Source organism: Suricata suricatta, chromosome 4, assembly GCF_006229205.1.
Source record: "Suricata suricatta isolate VVHF042 chromosome 4, meerkat_22Aug2017_6uvM2_HiC, whole genome shotgun sequence".
NCBI classification, from domain to species: domain Eukaryota; kingdom Metazoa; phylum Chordata; class Mammalia; order Carnivora; family Herpestidae; genus Suricata; species Suricata suricatta.
In genome coordinates, this window is record NC_043703.1 from 90,323,616 (window position 1) to 90,337,415 (window position 13,800).

The 13,800-nt window shown below is 47.3% G+C and overlaps 1 protein-coding gene across 5 annotated transcripts in view; it reads right to left on the bottom strand.

Annotated features, from left to right (window-relative positions):
* Positions 1-13,800, bottom strand: part of THADA (THADA armadillo repeat containing) — a 316,857-nt gene that overhangs the window by 44,065 nt on the left and 258,992 nt on the right. For 3 of the 5 annotated variants that reach the window (XM_029937259.1, XM_029937256.1, XM_029937258.1), the window contains 5 exons: positions 10,875-11,254; positions 10,160-10,278; positions 9,773-9,845; positions 6,454-6,607; positions 3,894-4,025 (listed from right to left, as the gene is read on the bottom strand). In XM_029937259.1, coding sequence (XP_029793119.1) covers positions 3,894-4,025; positions 6,454-6,607; positions 9,773-9,845; positions 10,160-10,278; positions 10,875-11,254 — 858 coding nt within the window. Of the gene's footprint in view, positions 1-1,004; positions 1,348-1,397; positions 1,805-3,893; positions 4,026-6,453; positions 6,608-9,772; positions 9,846-10,159; positions 10,279-10,874; positions 11,255-13,800 lie in introns of those variants that run through there. The other 2 variants (XM_029937261.1, XM_029937260.1) reach the window with 2 other exon arrangements.

Consider the following 13,800-nt stretch of genomic DNA (forward strand, 5'->3'; position numbering starts at 1 on the left):
TTCCTAGCTTCTAGCGCCTGCCCTGCTAAGGAGAGCCGGGGCTCCCAGGATAACGGTGCAGTGAGCCAGGCAGTTCGTTCTGTTCCCACAGCAGATAAAGGTCCCCTTTTGCCCTCGCAATGTCTGTTACCCATCTCCCCAGCGCCCAAGGAGTACTGTGTCCCGGGTCACAGTGCCTTGTGGCCTCTAAGGGCCCTTTCCCAATTCCTGGTAGTTTAATTTCCTGGAAGGCTGTGGCTCAGAGCCAGAGGCACGTCCAGGTGTTTCCCCTGACAGCTCACAGGTTTGAGGCTAGAAGTCCTCCCTGCTCTCCCTCCTCCCACAAGCACCAGCAGCAGCCCACAAACCCTGGAGACGACCTGCCATGCTCTCCTATCCAGTCCCCACCGACAGCGGCTCATGAGGACCCTCGCCACCCGCTCCCAGCCGGCCTCCTTCCCTCACCCCAGCCCGAGCCGTCTAGCACGCTGCTGCCCTGCAGCAAAGAGCTCCTCAGACACAGGCTGCGGACAGCGCCACTCCCCTGTTTAAAGCCTATGCCCGCCTCCCATCACCTACGGGAGGAGGTCCTCAACTTGGCCGAGCAGGCCCTGCCTTTCCAGCTTCATTCCCCACTCCACTCCCCCGGCCACATGAGGCGAGTCTGCTCCCCAGTTAGCCCTCAAGTTCCCCTTGCCTCCAAGTTTTGGCTCCAGCTTCTTGTGTGTTGAAATGCCCCCAGCTGTGTCCCATCTTTTGGGCCGGCCCCACTCTCAGGCGCACGATCAAGATGCACCTTGCAGCACGCTGTCACACAGTGTGCGCGCAAAGCTCTCTGTCCGCATCCAGCCCCCATTTATAGGATGGGATCTAAGGCAGGGAGTCCTTGTGTTTTATTTTATTCTTAAGAGGAACAGTGAGAATTATTATTATTCTTAACAGTGTTTAGTCTTCTCCAAGAAGACAGTAAATACTATTACGACTTAGTAATAATATTGTACTGTGGCATTCATTAAACCATGGACTTGGGGTCAAAATGAATGACATGTATTTGCAAACTATTCAAGACTCAGCAGTGACAATTAACTGTGAACATCACAGAGCACACCGTTAGTAGTGTGTTCTACAAAATCCCTGATGCCAAAGGAAGGTGAAAAGTTCCCATTGGCTGCTTGATATCCTTGAGAGATGTCAAAACAAGACAACTCTGTTCACATGAATCAGCTGGCTGAACTTCAGACTCACGCAAAATGTCAGGGGAGATCTTCAGGCTTCGGCTACTTTTCAGTCCCAAACAGAAGTAGTGGCATATTTTTTGCTCGAGAAAGTCAAAGCTGTGTTATGGAGGGTCTCAGCACCAATACTAGGCTGAACAAAAAGAATATATGGTGAAGTGCTGAGCCAATGTCCCCACACGGTGACATTATATGTTGCTGAGACCTCTGAAGAATGTGGCTTAGGTCTGATTTTCTGGAAGCAAAAACTTACTAAAAATGAGTAAAAAAGGGAAGGGGTGGGCAGGATGTTTTTATACAATTCAGGGGAAAGGAGTCACAGTGGGGGCGTCACGACAGTGAACTGCTGATAAACCAATCAGATGCTCTAGCAATACATGCGGTGTTGGTGTTTTCAAGTTGTGGAGGTGGATTTTCAAAAGACGTTTTCTCTTGAAAGTTTCAAACTATACAGAAAAGATGCAGGGATAGTAACTCCATATCCGCATTTACTATTTATATGCGCACACGGGTGTTTTTCCGGAACCATCTGAGAGTACGTAGCAGGTACCAGGTTCTTTTACCCCTAAAATATTTCAGTTGTGTATTTCCTAAGAACAAAAATATTCTCTTACAAAACCACAATACGGTTATCAAATTCAGGAAATTTAACATTGATTTTAATCTACAGATAGTAGATTTCAGTATTTTCAGTTGTTTTACAAACTTCCTGTACGGCTTTTCACCCCTCTAGTACTGGATCTGGTCCAGGGTAACATACTATATTGATTTATTATTATTATTTCTATTATTTTTTAATCCGTTTTTAAGTTTTATTTCTGAGAGAAAGAGAGAGACAGAGTACAAATGGGGGAGAGGTGGAGGGACAGGGAAACACAGAAATACAGAATCAGAAGCAGGCTCCAGGCTCTGAGCTGTCAGCACAGAGCCCGATGTGGGGCTCGAACCACGGACTGTGAGATCATGACCTGAGCCGAAGTCGGATGCTTAACCAACTGAGCCACCCAGGCACCCCATGGTAACGTACTCCATTTAACTGTTACAGATTGCTTGTTTTTTTCACACCTTGGATCTTCTTTTAATCAGTCATGGTGAGGAATAGAAAAATAGGTACATTTTACATTTATTATTCCTTCAGAGGCTTTTACACATGGAGTTTTACATGTGGAAGGCACTCAATATATAATTATTTGTATTTCTTGAGGAAAACTTCAAATTAGAAAGAGGAAGAACATGGTGATACACTTTTAACGAGAGGTGAACTTGGAGAGATTCTGAAAGGAGTAAGAGTGGTCGGGCAGTAACTCTAAAGATGAGGAGGGAATAAGTCCACTACTGAGTTCAGTATGCAATAACCTTTCCCAGGTTTGGTAGAGAGGGTCCTTGAGAAATCTAGTGAGTTGTTATATTCCGCCAAATATTTATTGAGCTCTTGCTGGTGCTCTGTGCATCCTTCTAAGGAAAACCCACAATCGGACAGTGGAATGAATCACTGACGGCAGAAGTGCCTACTCTGAGGGAGTGGGAGGCGGGTGGGGAGAGGGCCAGTAGCACATCTCTCTTGGCGCCGAACTGAATGTCTTCCCACCAAGAGGCGAAGCCGGTCCTAACCAAACCTGCTCTGGCGAGGCACCACCAAGAGACAGTTAAAAAGCTGGCGTCTCCCATGTGTGCCATCACAACAGAGGACCCTGACATGAGGAAGTTCACCTGTTCCAAGGGGAGCTTCCAAGATCGCCAGCCACTGGCACGAGGAACCCTAGCTGGTCACAAACCCTGTATGGCAATGCCCCCTCCCACGCTGCTGTCTGTTGAGGTAAATTTCATGGCTCAGCCTGTGACCTCTTGCCTCCAAATGGTGTTCTTGCTTCTCCTTGGGATGGCTGACCCAGAGATCTTTCCTGACGCCCCAAGTGAGGGGATCCAAGTCCGCCAGAGCAGTTACCCTCCCAGATGGCCACTCGTCCAGAGGTGTGACCTGGTTTCTGCTCCAAGTTAACCTGACTCACACTCAGCTGTTTCTGCCACATGTGAAAACTCACAGAAGTACAAAATGATGGATCTATGATTCCCAGGTTATGTAACCACACGGGATCATCAAGACTTGGCCTTATTTAAAAAGGATGACCATGGGGCGCCTGGGTGGCTCAGTCGGTTAAGCCTCCGGCTTCGGCTCAGGTCAGATCTCACATTCGTGGGTTCGAGCCCTGCGTCAGGCTCTGTGCTAACAGCTAGCTCAGAGCCTGGAGCCTGCTTCTGGTTCTGTGTCTCCTTCTCTCTCTGCCCCTCCCCCTCTCATGCTCTGTCTCTCTCTGTATTAAAAATAAATAAAACATTAAAAAAAAAAAAGGATGACCGTGTAACTAGCAAAAGACATTGTTTATAAGATTTCTATCTTTGGAGACAATTTTTCTCTATGATGGCCCAGGGCAGGGGTCAGCAAACTACGGCTGGCAGATCAAATCTGGGCAGCCGCCTATTTCTGTAAGTAAGGTTTTATTGGAACACAGTCACACCCCATCGTTTAGGGTTGCTTTCCCACTGAAACAGCAGAGTTGAGACAGAAACCGAAGGGCCAACGAAGCCTAAAATATTCACTCTCTGGCTATTTACAGAAAAATGGTGCGACCTCTGTCTGAGAGCATTAAGGCACTGTAAAAAGGGATAAGAACGAGGTACCTGTCGACCGGCAGGTGTTTTCTTGTGACATGGCGGTTGCCACAGTCTCCGTGGCTGCATCTCTGACGGCTTGCTCCTCACTCTGCAGGAGGCTGAGGACACATCTCCAGAGAGCAAGTGTATCCTGCAGTTCTAAGAAGACCCAAAGGAATTCAAATGACCTAGGGTTCAATTTGCAAGCAGAACCAATACTGCTTCACATCTATGGTGGAAGACAGCAGTGTTTAATGAGCAACAGTCACGCCTTTCTCCCTGGATACCGCAAGAACGGGGACAGGGCTGTCAGATACACACTGGAAGAGAGAGGGCTCTTAAGGGGAAAGGTTTGGAAATGTCTTTTTTTTTGAGGGGGAAGGCTCCAGGGGGTAGCCAGTCCCAGGCAAGGCTCCCCAGAAGGTGTGGCCTGGCTAACTAAGGCCCTGGGCCCAGCTGTCCACGATGACTCACGGTTCTCAGGAATGAAACTTTATGCATAAAGAGTGCTTTAGGGAAACTAGCCCAGTGTTGGTTTGGGTGACTGTTAGAGCTTATAAATTCTGAAAGCAAAGTTTCAGTCAAGATTATACGTTGGGGGGCAAGACCTTTTGAGAAAGGCAGAGAACCATGCACGATAAAAGACACCAGCCTGTGCCGCAGTGACATGGGGCCCACTCTCTGGCCACTACGGCTCCTGGGCAGGAACTCGGGCTGGGTCCCTGTGCTGGGTGCTGCTGTGGACGACAGGGCAAGGAAAGTCGGTGTACGCCCCTGAGCAACGGCAAGGAACATCAGGTCAAGGACACGAGGCAGGAAAAAGTCACAGATGGAAATGTATGGCTGTGCCTCACAGCGGGGAAAGATCACAGTGGGCTGGTGTGCCCCAGGCAGCTTTGATGAGGGGGGCCAGTGGGGGACAGGGCCTCCCAGAAAGGATCTGTGGTGTGCAGGGGGTGGGCCCAGGCTTGGGCAGAGTCACAACGGGAGGGCCACAGGAGACCATACTTGTCATCCCTAGCCTTTCAATGGGGGACCGAACCTGCTGAACTCTCTTAGGTCTAAGGACCTCATCTGCCCACGGAGAACTTGATATTAGAGTCACCAATGCTTTAGTCAAACCAAGAACAGCAATGTTCCCTCTGGGGTTTTGTTCTCTCTTTTCTGTTATAAATCTGGGTTTAAATTTTACACAGCCTTTCAGAATCTATGCACTCTAATTCTTCTCTCAGGTTTAATATTTTCCTCTTTAACATGGTCATTTATATCCTCAGAGATCTTCAATCTTCCCTTTTTAGTCCACTAGGATTTTTCTTTTTCCTTAAATGACTTTGTTCTGTCCTTGACTTGTCCCTGTGCACTTTTATGTCCTTTGTCTCTCGGGTCTGTACCCAGGTTTCACGCTCCTCCAGGCCGTCAGCCACACTGACCTCCTTCCTTATTGCCTACAATGCTATAGCTCCAGGAATTAATTATGAACCAACGTTCTTAACCAGTACTCAGTTTCGCTCAGAATTCCAGGTTACTTCCCACACATTTTGCCTGATCCGAGCTAGGGTTACAGTGGCCAAAATTACCCAGAAAATGCTACAAATTGATATCCCCACCGGAGAAGAGTCACCAAAGCTTCTGGTAAAGCTTTGCTCTTATTCCTCTGGGTCTGATGATTAAATCCCAATCACTGAAAGCCCCTTCCAGCCCTCCTTTGGGTGTAAGAAAAATGACTGGAAGTCACTTAGAGGAAAGAATTAAAAAGATATCAAAGACAACCTTGTTTCCCAGAGAGATCCAGACACATGAGACATTTCAAAAGGCTGAACTGCGCTAACACTGAAAAATTTGAATCTCACTCTCTAAAAACAAAACCAATTCTTTCCTTGATTCTGTAAATCTTTTCTCCACAACTCCACTGACAGCTCCCTGCACGTGGGGACCATGGCTTATTCTTATTCTTTGGATTTTCCTTTCACATTAACCTCAACGCCAAGTCCTGTTGATTGGCTTCCTACATGCCTTTTGGACCTATCCCGTCTTCTTCTTCAATGGCCCGGCTTCACCCTGACCTATTCCTTTCTCACCAAGATCATTGCATCAGGCTTCCTGGAAGAGGTGACGGTTAGGCTGAGTCTTGAAAGACAAACAGAAGTCATTCAAGCAGCAGTCTGTTTAAAGAACTGTTCCCTACCGATGATGCACGAGCCCGTGTTTGGGAGTGGTGGCCGATGAGCGGGGCGGGGTGGGCAGGCCCCCAAGCCATGTGAAAGGGTGGTTAGATTTTATCCTGAGGGTAATGGGAACCCACTCAAAGGCTTTAAACAGTGGAGTGAAACGATCAGATCAGTATTTCAGAAAGACTGTAGAGGCTTTTGGAAGCGTTAAGGAGAATGGCTTTGGGGGTAAGACTGAAAGAGGTTGTTGGTGAAAAATAAAGAATTGGCAGGAGTTTGGGGTGGGATGGGGGGGATGGCATTTGAAAGAGGCAAGGGTATGGTGCACGTGGTCAATTTTCATCTTCCCTTCTTTTTAACCCTGGGGTATCTATTCACTTTTAGAACATTTGGGACCTCCCCGCGCCCAGGACGCTTACCGAGAACGGGGTGGGGGCTGGTGAGCAAGACCGGTGCGGTGCTGGTGAGGGCTGCGGCGGCGGCCAGCCTGGCCTCTGTGGGAAGGTGTTCTCCACAGGATGAGGCGACCAAGCGAACCCACCGCTTCAGGGTGGGGACCACTGAGTCCCTGGCCTGAAAGCACAAAGCGTAAGGCAGTTCAGAAGACGCGGTCAGGGGCTGGCATGGTGTTAGGGACAAGCTACATGCACCCCACTGGATTTGAAAGTGAGCTCTTCCCGCGGGGAAAATGGCTTTTTAGTTGTCTTTCCAACCCAACTAGGGAGAAATAAACAAGCCCGGGGGAGAAAATCTGACTGGTCTTTCAGTAATACTGAGTCACTAGAGCTAGTGAACAGGTTTCTGGAGTCTTTCTGATGCAAATCAGAGTATCAGAACATCAGTGTATTTGACAGCTTCAGTAAAGGGGAAAGACTGTGGCAGCAAGTATTACTTTGGTCTCCAGGAACCAGATGCTCCTTCTGTCGTTAGTAACAGAACCTCAGATTTTTGGCAGGTGTGTGGGTACCCAGCTAAAGACTACATTTCCCAGATGCCTCTGCACGTGGGAGTAATATATGATTAAGTTCTGACTAAGGGTACACTTTTAGGTCATGCCTTAGGGAAGAGCTGTGATGCTCACTTCCTAGGATTCTCTTTCCTCCTAGCCAAACAAGGACAAGATGGCGGAAGCTCAAGCAACCGTCTGGGACCATAAGATGGAAGCCATGTTGAGAACAGCAGAGAAAGGAACACGGGCCTGGGGCCCAATACTGTCAAGCTACTGTAACTGCTTTTACTGCCGTGATCTAGTTTAAGCCATGGTATTTGTGAGTTTCTGTTATAACACTTAAAGCAGCTTCCTAACTAACACTATTTAAACAAAGCTCTATTTTTTTATACTAACAGCTTTCTTTATTGAGATGCAATTCACATACCCTATACGTTACCCATTTAAAGTATATAATTGAGTTTTTAGTATATTCATTGGTTTACACAACCCATCTGTCACAGTCAATTTCAGAACATTTTCATCACCAAAAGAGAACTCTCACACCCTTTAGTTACCATCTCCCACCCTGTCAGCTCCCCATTGACTCAGCCCTAAACCACCAATCTACTTTCTGTTTCTATGGATTTGCCTATTCTGGACATTCCATGTAAAATGACCAACACAATAGGTGATCTTTTGTGACGGGCTTTTTTCATTGAGCATGTTTTCAAGCTTCATATATACTACAGATATATCAGCATTTCATTACTTTTTATGACTGAATAATATTCTACTGAATGGACATACCACATGTTGTGTTACCTATTCATCAGTTGATGGACATTTGGATTGTTTCCGTTTTTTTTTTAAACCCTGGTTTTCTACTTATTCTAGAAAGGGGATTATTGTTCCAAATGTACTTTATTTCCCCTATCAATGAACCCTCTTAGAATGTTCAAAATAACCATCTATGGGGCTCTGAGGAACTAAACTGATGAGCATCTTAGACCTTGAGGAACAGACCGGCTCCCAATGTACAAAGAAACTCAGGTCTTCCCAGGAACTTCTTTTATGTGTTTCTCTATAGTTTTGTTAATTTTTCCGATTTTCATCAAATATTGTTTCATTCAAGTACGAAGCAGTGCCTTTAAGATGCACATGACAACTGGTTAAAAATAGCTGTAGAAGCGCCTGGGTGGCTCAGTCGGTTAAGTGTCACTCTTTGGCTCAGATCATGATCTCACCGTTTGTGAGTTCAAGCCTTGTGTCAGGTTCTGTGTGGACAGCTCAGAGTCTGGAGCCTGCTTCAGATTCTGTGTCTCCCTCTCTTTCTGCTCTTCCCCTGCTTACACTGTGTCTCTCTGTCTCTCTCAAAAAAACAAAACAAACAAAAAAACAGCTGTAGATGAGAACAATGTCTTCTGGCAAACGTGATAGGCTGCCCTGTGACTACTTTCTTAGAACTTGTTTCTTCCCCCGTTAGGGCTGTAGGTTTTTTCCCCCTCCTCCCAGTAAATCCTCTCCCTTCCTACAAACCTCTCCCCCTCAAACTCCCAACACACACCACTGACTTTTTTTTGGCTCTCTGTTTCTCCTAGTGACCAGCCAGCTCTGGCCTCCTGGCACGCCTCTGAATGACAGACCCAAGGAAGCCCGTGGATCTGCCTAGCTCTCACCCTCTGTTCCTTCTGAACTCAATGACCTCCTCTGGGCAGTCTTCTCCTTAGCATCCCTGCACTCCCGTCCTCCTCTGAATTCCTCCAGCCTCCTCCCTAGTGGGGCATTTAATGTCACAGGCTAACCCTTCTCCTCACTCACGATACTGTCCCTCCATCCTTGTTCCTCTTTGGATCTGCAAGTACCTCTGGTTAGTGCTGCTTTACTGCAAGGGGCTGTGCTGCCACTATCCTGGTGTGGTTGTGTGTGATCAGGAGCTTTGGGTAATTTTACTGCAGTGTCTACTGCCTTCTACTTATAATAATTCTCTGATGGAGGGGCACCTGGGTGGCTCAGTTGGTTAAGCGGCCAACTCTTGATTTCGGTTCAGGTCACAATCTCTCATGGTTTCTGGGACAGAGCCCCATGTCAGGCTCTGCGCTGACAGTGCAGAGCCTGCTTGGGATTCTGTTTCCCTCTCTCCTCTCTCTCTCTCTCAAAAGTAAGTAAATAAACATTTAAAAAAAGTAAGAATTCTCTGACAGTGGCAGCTTCCTTGAACAGCCCTAAGTGTACATGTATTTGTCATAAGGCATCTTCCCAGGAAGCTGTTTCAGTTATTTTGGTACCGCCTCTCCCCCAAAAGACATATGAGACAGATGAGACCTATCTGGGCCTCTATGCAAAGCCAGCTGGGCCGTGTTCTGGGGGAATATTTAAGCCTTAGCAATGTATTGTCATGGTCAGTTGGCCAGGATGCAATCCTAGTGACCTGCTCACTCACTCTTTAAATAAAGAGTCTAGCTAGAAAAATAGGAGAAAGAAAAGAAAGGATTTGAGTGTGTGTGTGTGTGTGTGTGTGTGTGTGTGTGTGTGTGTATGTGTATGTGTTTTACGTGGGAGAAGACTGTGTTATACTCGTAAACTCTAATAATTAAACGGGCCCAGAACAAGAGAAAAACATACCAATGGTGGGTAATTCTTCATGAGTTATGCCCAAAGTGAAAAATCCACACGAATAACATTTTGTAGAAGCCGCGTGTACACACTGCGGTGGTTCTGCTTGCTGAGACATCTCGCCTTTATCGACACCCTCCTTGCAAAGGTGAGCACGAAACCCAGGTCCTCGGCCGAGGCCGAGTCAGCCTTACCTCCTCACAGGTCTGCATGTGGTGCGCAATCACTTTGGAGGCAAGCCTCAGGGCTACACTTTGAATTTCAGACCTAGATAAAGGAAGCGAAAAACACACAAAAAATAAAACCAAACATACTTTATATACAGATGGGTTTTTGCATTAGTCTGAAATCCATGCCCCTGTGAATGCTGGAAATGTTCAGCTCATGGCCATACAAACGCCTCCAGAAGTAATTGCCTTTTGGTTATGAACGTGAAACTCTGACATCAGTCTATGATGTGAGCTTAGAAAGAAACACGGACCTGAGCCCTTAGGTCAGGACTGTGAGCAAGTGCATCATATAACTGACTGCTGAGACCATGTGTCACGCCAAGGTTGCACAGGGGAACCTCAGGGGCAAACCTTTCATTGGAAGCAACATCCATCGTCCAGATCAGGAACTCCTTTGGGGTTAAATGGATACAGTGCTCCGTCTGGGGAAGCCACTCACTGGGGTCCATGCGATGAAGAATTTTCAGTATCTGTGTGTGTCAGACCCATGGGGGGAAATAGTCAGGGAAAAGTCTTCAGAAGCCCAATAATCATCACTTGTACCATTAACGGGGGTCTATTTTTCAAATAAGTCCACTGACTTATTTCTCTCTTAATATTTTGGGGGGACCAGGACAGGGTGGAGCAGTGACACACCCGAGGGACCCTAGTGTCCTGGGATCAGAGTCTAGATGCCCTAATTCTTATGTCAGGGCCCTTTCCCTTTGATGATGCTTTCTCAGTTGCCACCTGTCCTCAAATAGCCATGTCAACAAAGACCACCCTTTGCCCCATTCAACAGCCAGTTTTCAAGGCTGTGTTTCTTAGAGTACTGAGTGGCTTACTCCCCATCTCTGTCTGGCTTACCACCATCATCATTACCACCGCCTTCATTTTCTTAGTACCCTTCTATGCACGAAGCCATGAGAAGTAAAATACGAAGAGTTCTTGCCCACCAGACACTGAATCTCCTCCCTGTTGCTGCTGGAGAAGCCAAACCCAATCCTGCCAACAGCATCTTGTTCCAGTGAGCTTGCCAAAGAACATGGGGAGCAGAAGGTGATGGCGAGTATACCAGAGACTTTACCTTGCAGAAGCATTCTGGGTGATCTTCCTTCAGAGCCAACATCAAGAAGGTCCCTCCCATATTCCACAGCAAGGGTGGCAGGCCCTTCTCTCCTGATCCAGAGGCTGCTGCTGAGAACCTTTCCAACAGGGCCTCTAGTGTCAGCAGGCGCACTTCGGGGAAAGAAGACTCCAACAGCTGAGAGAAGGAGATGGGGCTGTCCCTTGACTGCTCTCCAGCCTGGGCCGCCCCTGCCCACACTGCGGCGATGGCTAGTTTGGTGAGGCTCTGGAGGTACTGGGGCAGGCCTGGCACCATGAAGGTATAGGGGAATCCCGTTATCAGCTCTGATCTCGAGATGATCCTTCTGACATCTCCCCAGAAGCCAAGGTGCTCTAGAGCTAAAAAAGCAAAAAAGTAAAGGGAAAGAGGTAATTGCTTTATTCAAAGTTCCACAAAAGGACAGTAGAGAACTCAAGGCTCTGGGTACATGGCGGGTGGAACTACCTGATGCCTTTCTTGAAGAGATTTCACATGAATGATGTAATAAATGTAATAGCCCACTTAGGTTCAGAAGTCTGAACTTCTTACACTTGCCGAGAAGCAATTTCTGTTTAGGTAATTCATAACGTTGCTATCAGACGATGTGCTCCTGGCACCGGTCCCCAACATTCAATAGGTATGGACTCAGGGACCTCTTGAATCACTAGGCCTCAGAGTTGAGCAGGATAAAAGGCCATCTAGTCCAAACTTCCTTTAGGGGCTCAGCTCCCTCTACAGCACCTTTCCTCGGAGGCTCCTGATGGACCCCTACAGCGACTTGGAGCTCTCAAGACCGAAGTGTCACCAAGTTCTTCTGGGAGTTTCTACTCACTGGCCTAATTTTGGATTCTACTCACTGGCCAATGAGCCCTTCAGGCATTATAGCCCCTGTCTTCTCTGGACGAAACACCCCTACTTCCTTTAGCTTCTCCCGATACAGTGGGACTTGCCCTCTCACTGTTCTAGCTGCTTTCCTTTGGACATGCTTCACCCATCTTGAGATCTGGTCCCGTAGAATGGAACATGATTTTCTCGCACAGTATGACCCACAGGACGACGGCTTTCCCTGTTCTGACGCTAGGTTACTAGAGTTGCATCACACTGTTGACTCATGTGGATCTTAAAGTCAACTGAAACCACAGCCTTTCTTTTTTTACATGGTCTAACGAGGGTGGTGAGTCATCTTTCTCCCACCTTGTACTCAGTACTTAGATCGGGACTTGTTTTCTTTGTTTGTTTATTTTAAACCCAAGTAGAACCCTTGTTAAATTTTATCTCCCTGTTAAGTTTTATGATCTGCCTTTTAGATTGCCAAGATCACTTTGTACTCTCACTCTGATCAAAAAACACTTATTGCCTGCTTACTATGTGCTGGGTGTTGAAGAAAATAAGAACGCTGCCCTTCAGGAGTTTACAGTGCAGTTTGAGAGTGAGAAACGAACGACTAGGTGATGCCAATACAGTGGTGTGAACAATAATCCGAATCTTTAAGGGGAAGGGAGGGGAGAATGTGTTGGAGCTACCAAAGGCAGAGCAAAGGTTCAAAAACGGGAGCCAGAATGGGCCCTGTGGGGAACTGCAGGCAGTCTGCTATCACTACAGCACAGGATTTGAGGTGGGGGAACCACACGAGATGATGCTAGGGAAGTACTGTGGCCGGGACATGCAGAACCTTCCTAGGCCACACGAAGGAGCTAGACCTTCTTCCAGAGGCGAGGGAATGTTGTTGGGGGGAAGGTCAGGCAGTAATCTAGGAGAGAAGGGATGAGGGCCTAATGTAAGGAAGGGATGAGGGAAGACACATGTGAGAGGCAGAAGGGGAATCAAATTGGCAGCGCTGGGCACCAACTGGGGGAGGAGTTTTGGGTACCCCCTAGAACCCGGAGGCTTCACACAACATTCATCACCCAACAGAAGTTAAGTAAACCTGAGTTTGACAAGCATGCCATAAACGGCCGCAAAGAATTACTGAAACTGTGGATTGGGACAGTGTGGAGGGCATTGGGCATCAGGGAGTATAAGAGGGAGTCCCCTACCTACTCTAAACACTCACCAATTCATTAGCTAGCCAGGTATAAATCCTCCTAACTTTGCCGTTTACCTAACGGTGCACGGGATTTTACCTATAAGAACATCAGGACAGACTTCATCAAAGGCCTTGCTGAATTTAGGTATCTCATAACTCGGCCAACAATACTGACGTCTAGAAAACTATCATAAACATAATAGGAATGTAAAAGATTGTGATGACAAAAAACTTGAGATTGCAAAGTCTCACAGGCTTGCAATAATCTAGGGATGAAGAATATAGAATATTCCTGGAACACGTCAAATTGTTGCAAAAAGAAGTTTGCCCCAAGAGGCAAAGTGGGGGCTCAGGCTCCCATACGACTGGGCCCCATGGAAAACCCCATCTGCCACCTGCAGCCTGTGGTTGCAAACACACCTCTGCTCTTGACTCCGAGTCTGCAGAAGTCCGAGTTCAAGGGGGAGGGCAGCCATCTTAACAAAGCAGCGGGGAAGCCCCAGGCAGTTGGGATCCTCAGCCCCTTGTCACCATCTCCATTTTCAATGCCTAAAATCTGATGCCACTACAATTTAGTAATGAGACCACACCATGGGGTCTTCAGGTGCCACTTTCTTACTTGCCCCACCCACTGCTGCCTCAGGACAGCACTGCCTTAAAAAGGAATTTCATTTGTTGGCAAGGAGTCCGAAACATGGCTCAGAGATCTGCTCTTTAGAACATAAGAAACAGGAAGAACTGTCTAGGCCACTCTGGCCAATATTCAGAGGAATCTGTTATCTGAAAGAGAGGCATTCAAAGCAGAGTGCATCATTCACTAGACTCAAGAGCCAGACCCACTTGCTTCCTGTAGGACCTTCGCAAAAAATGACCTCATCA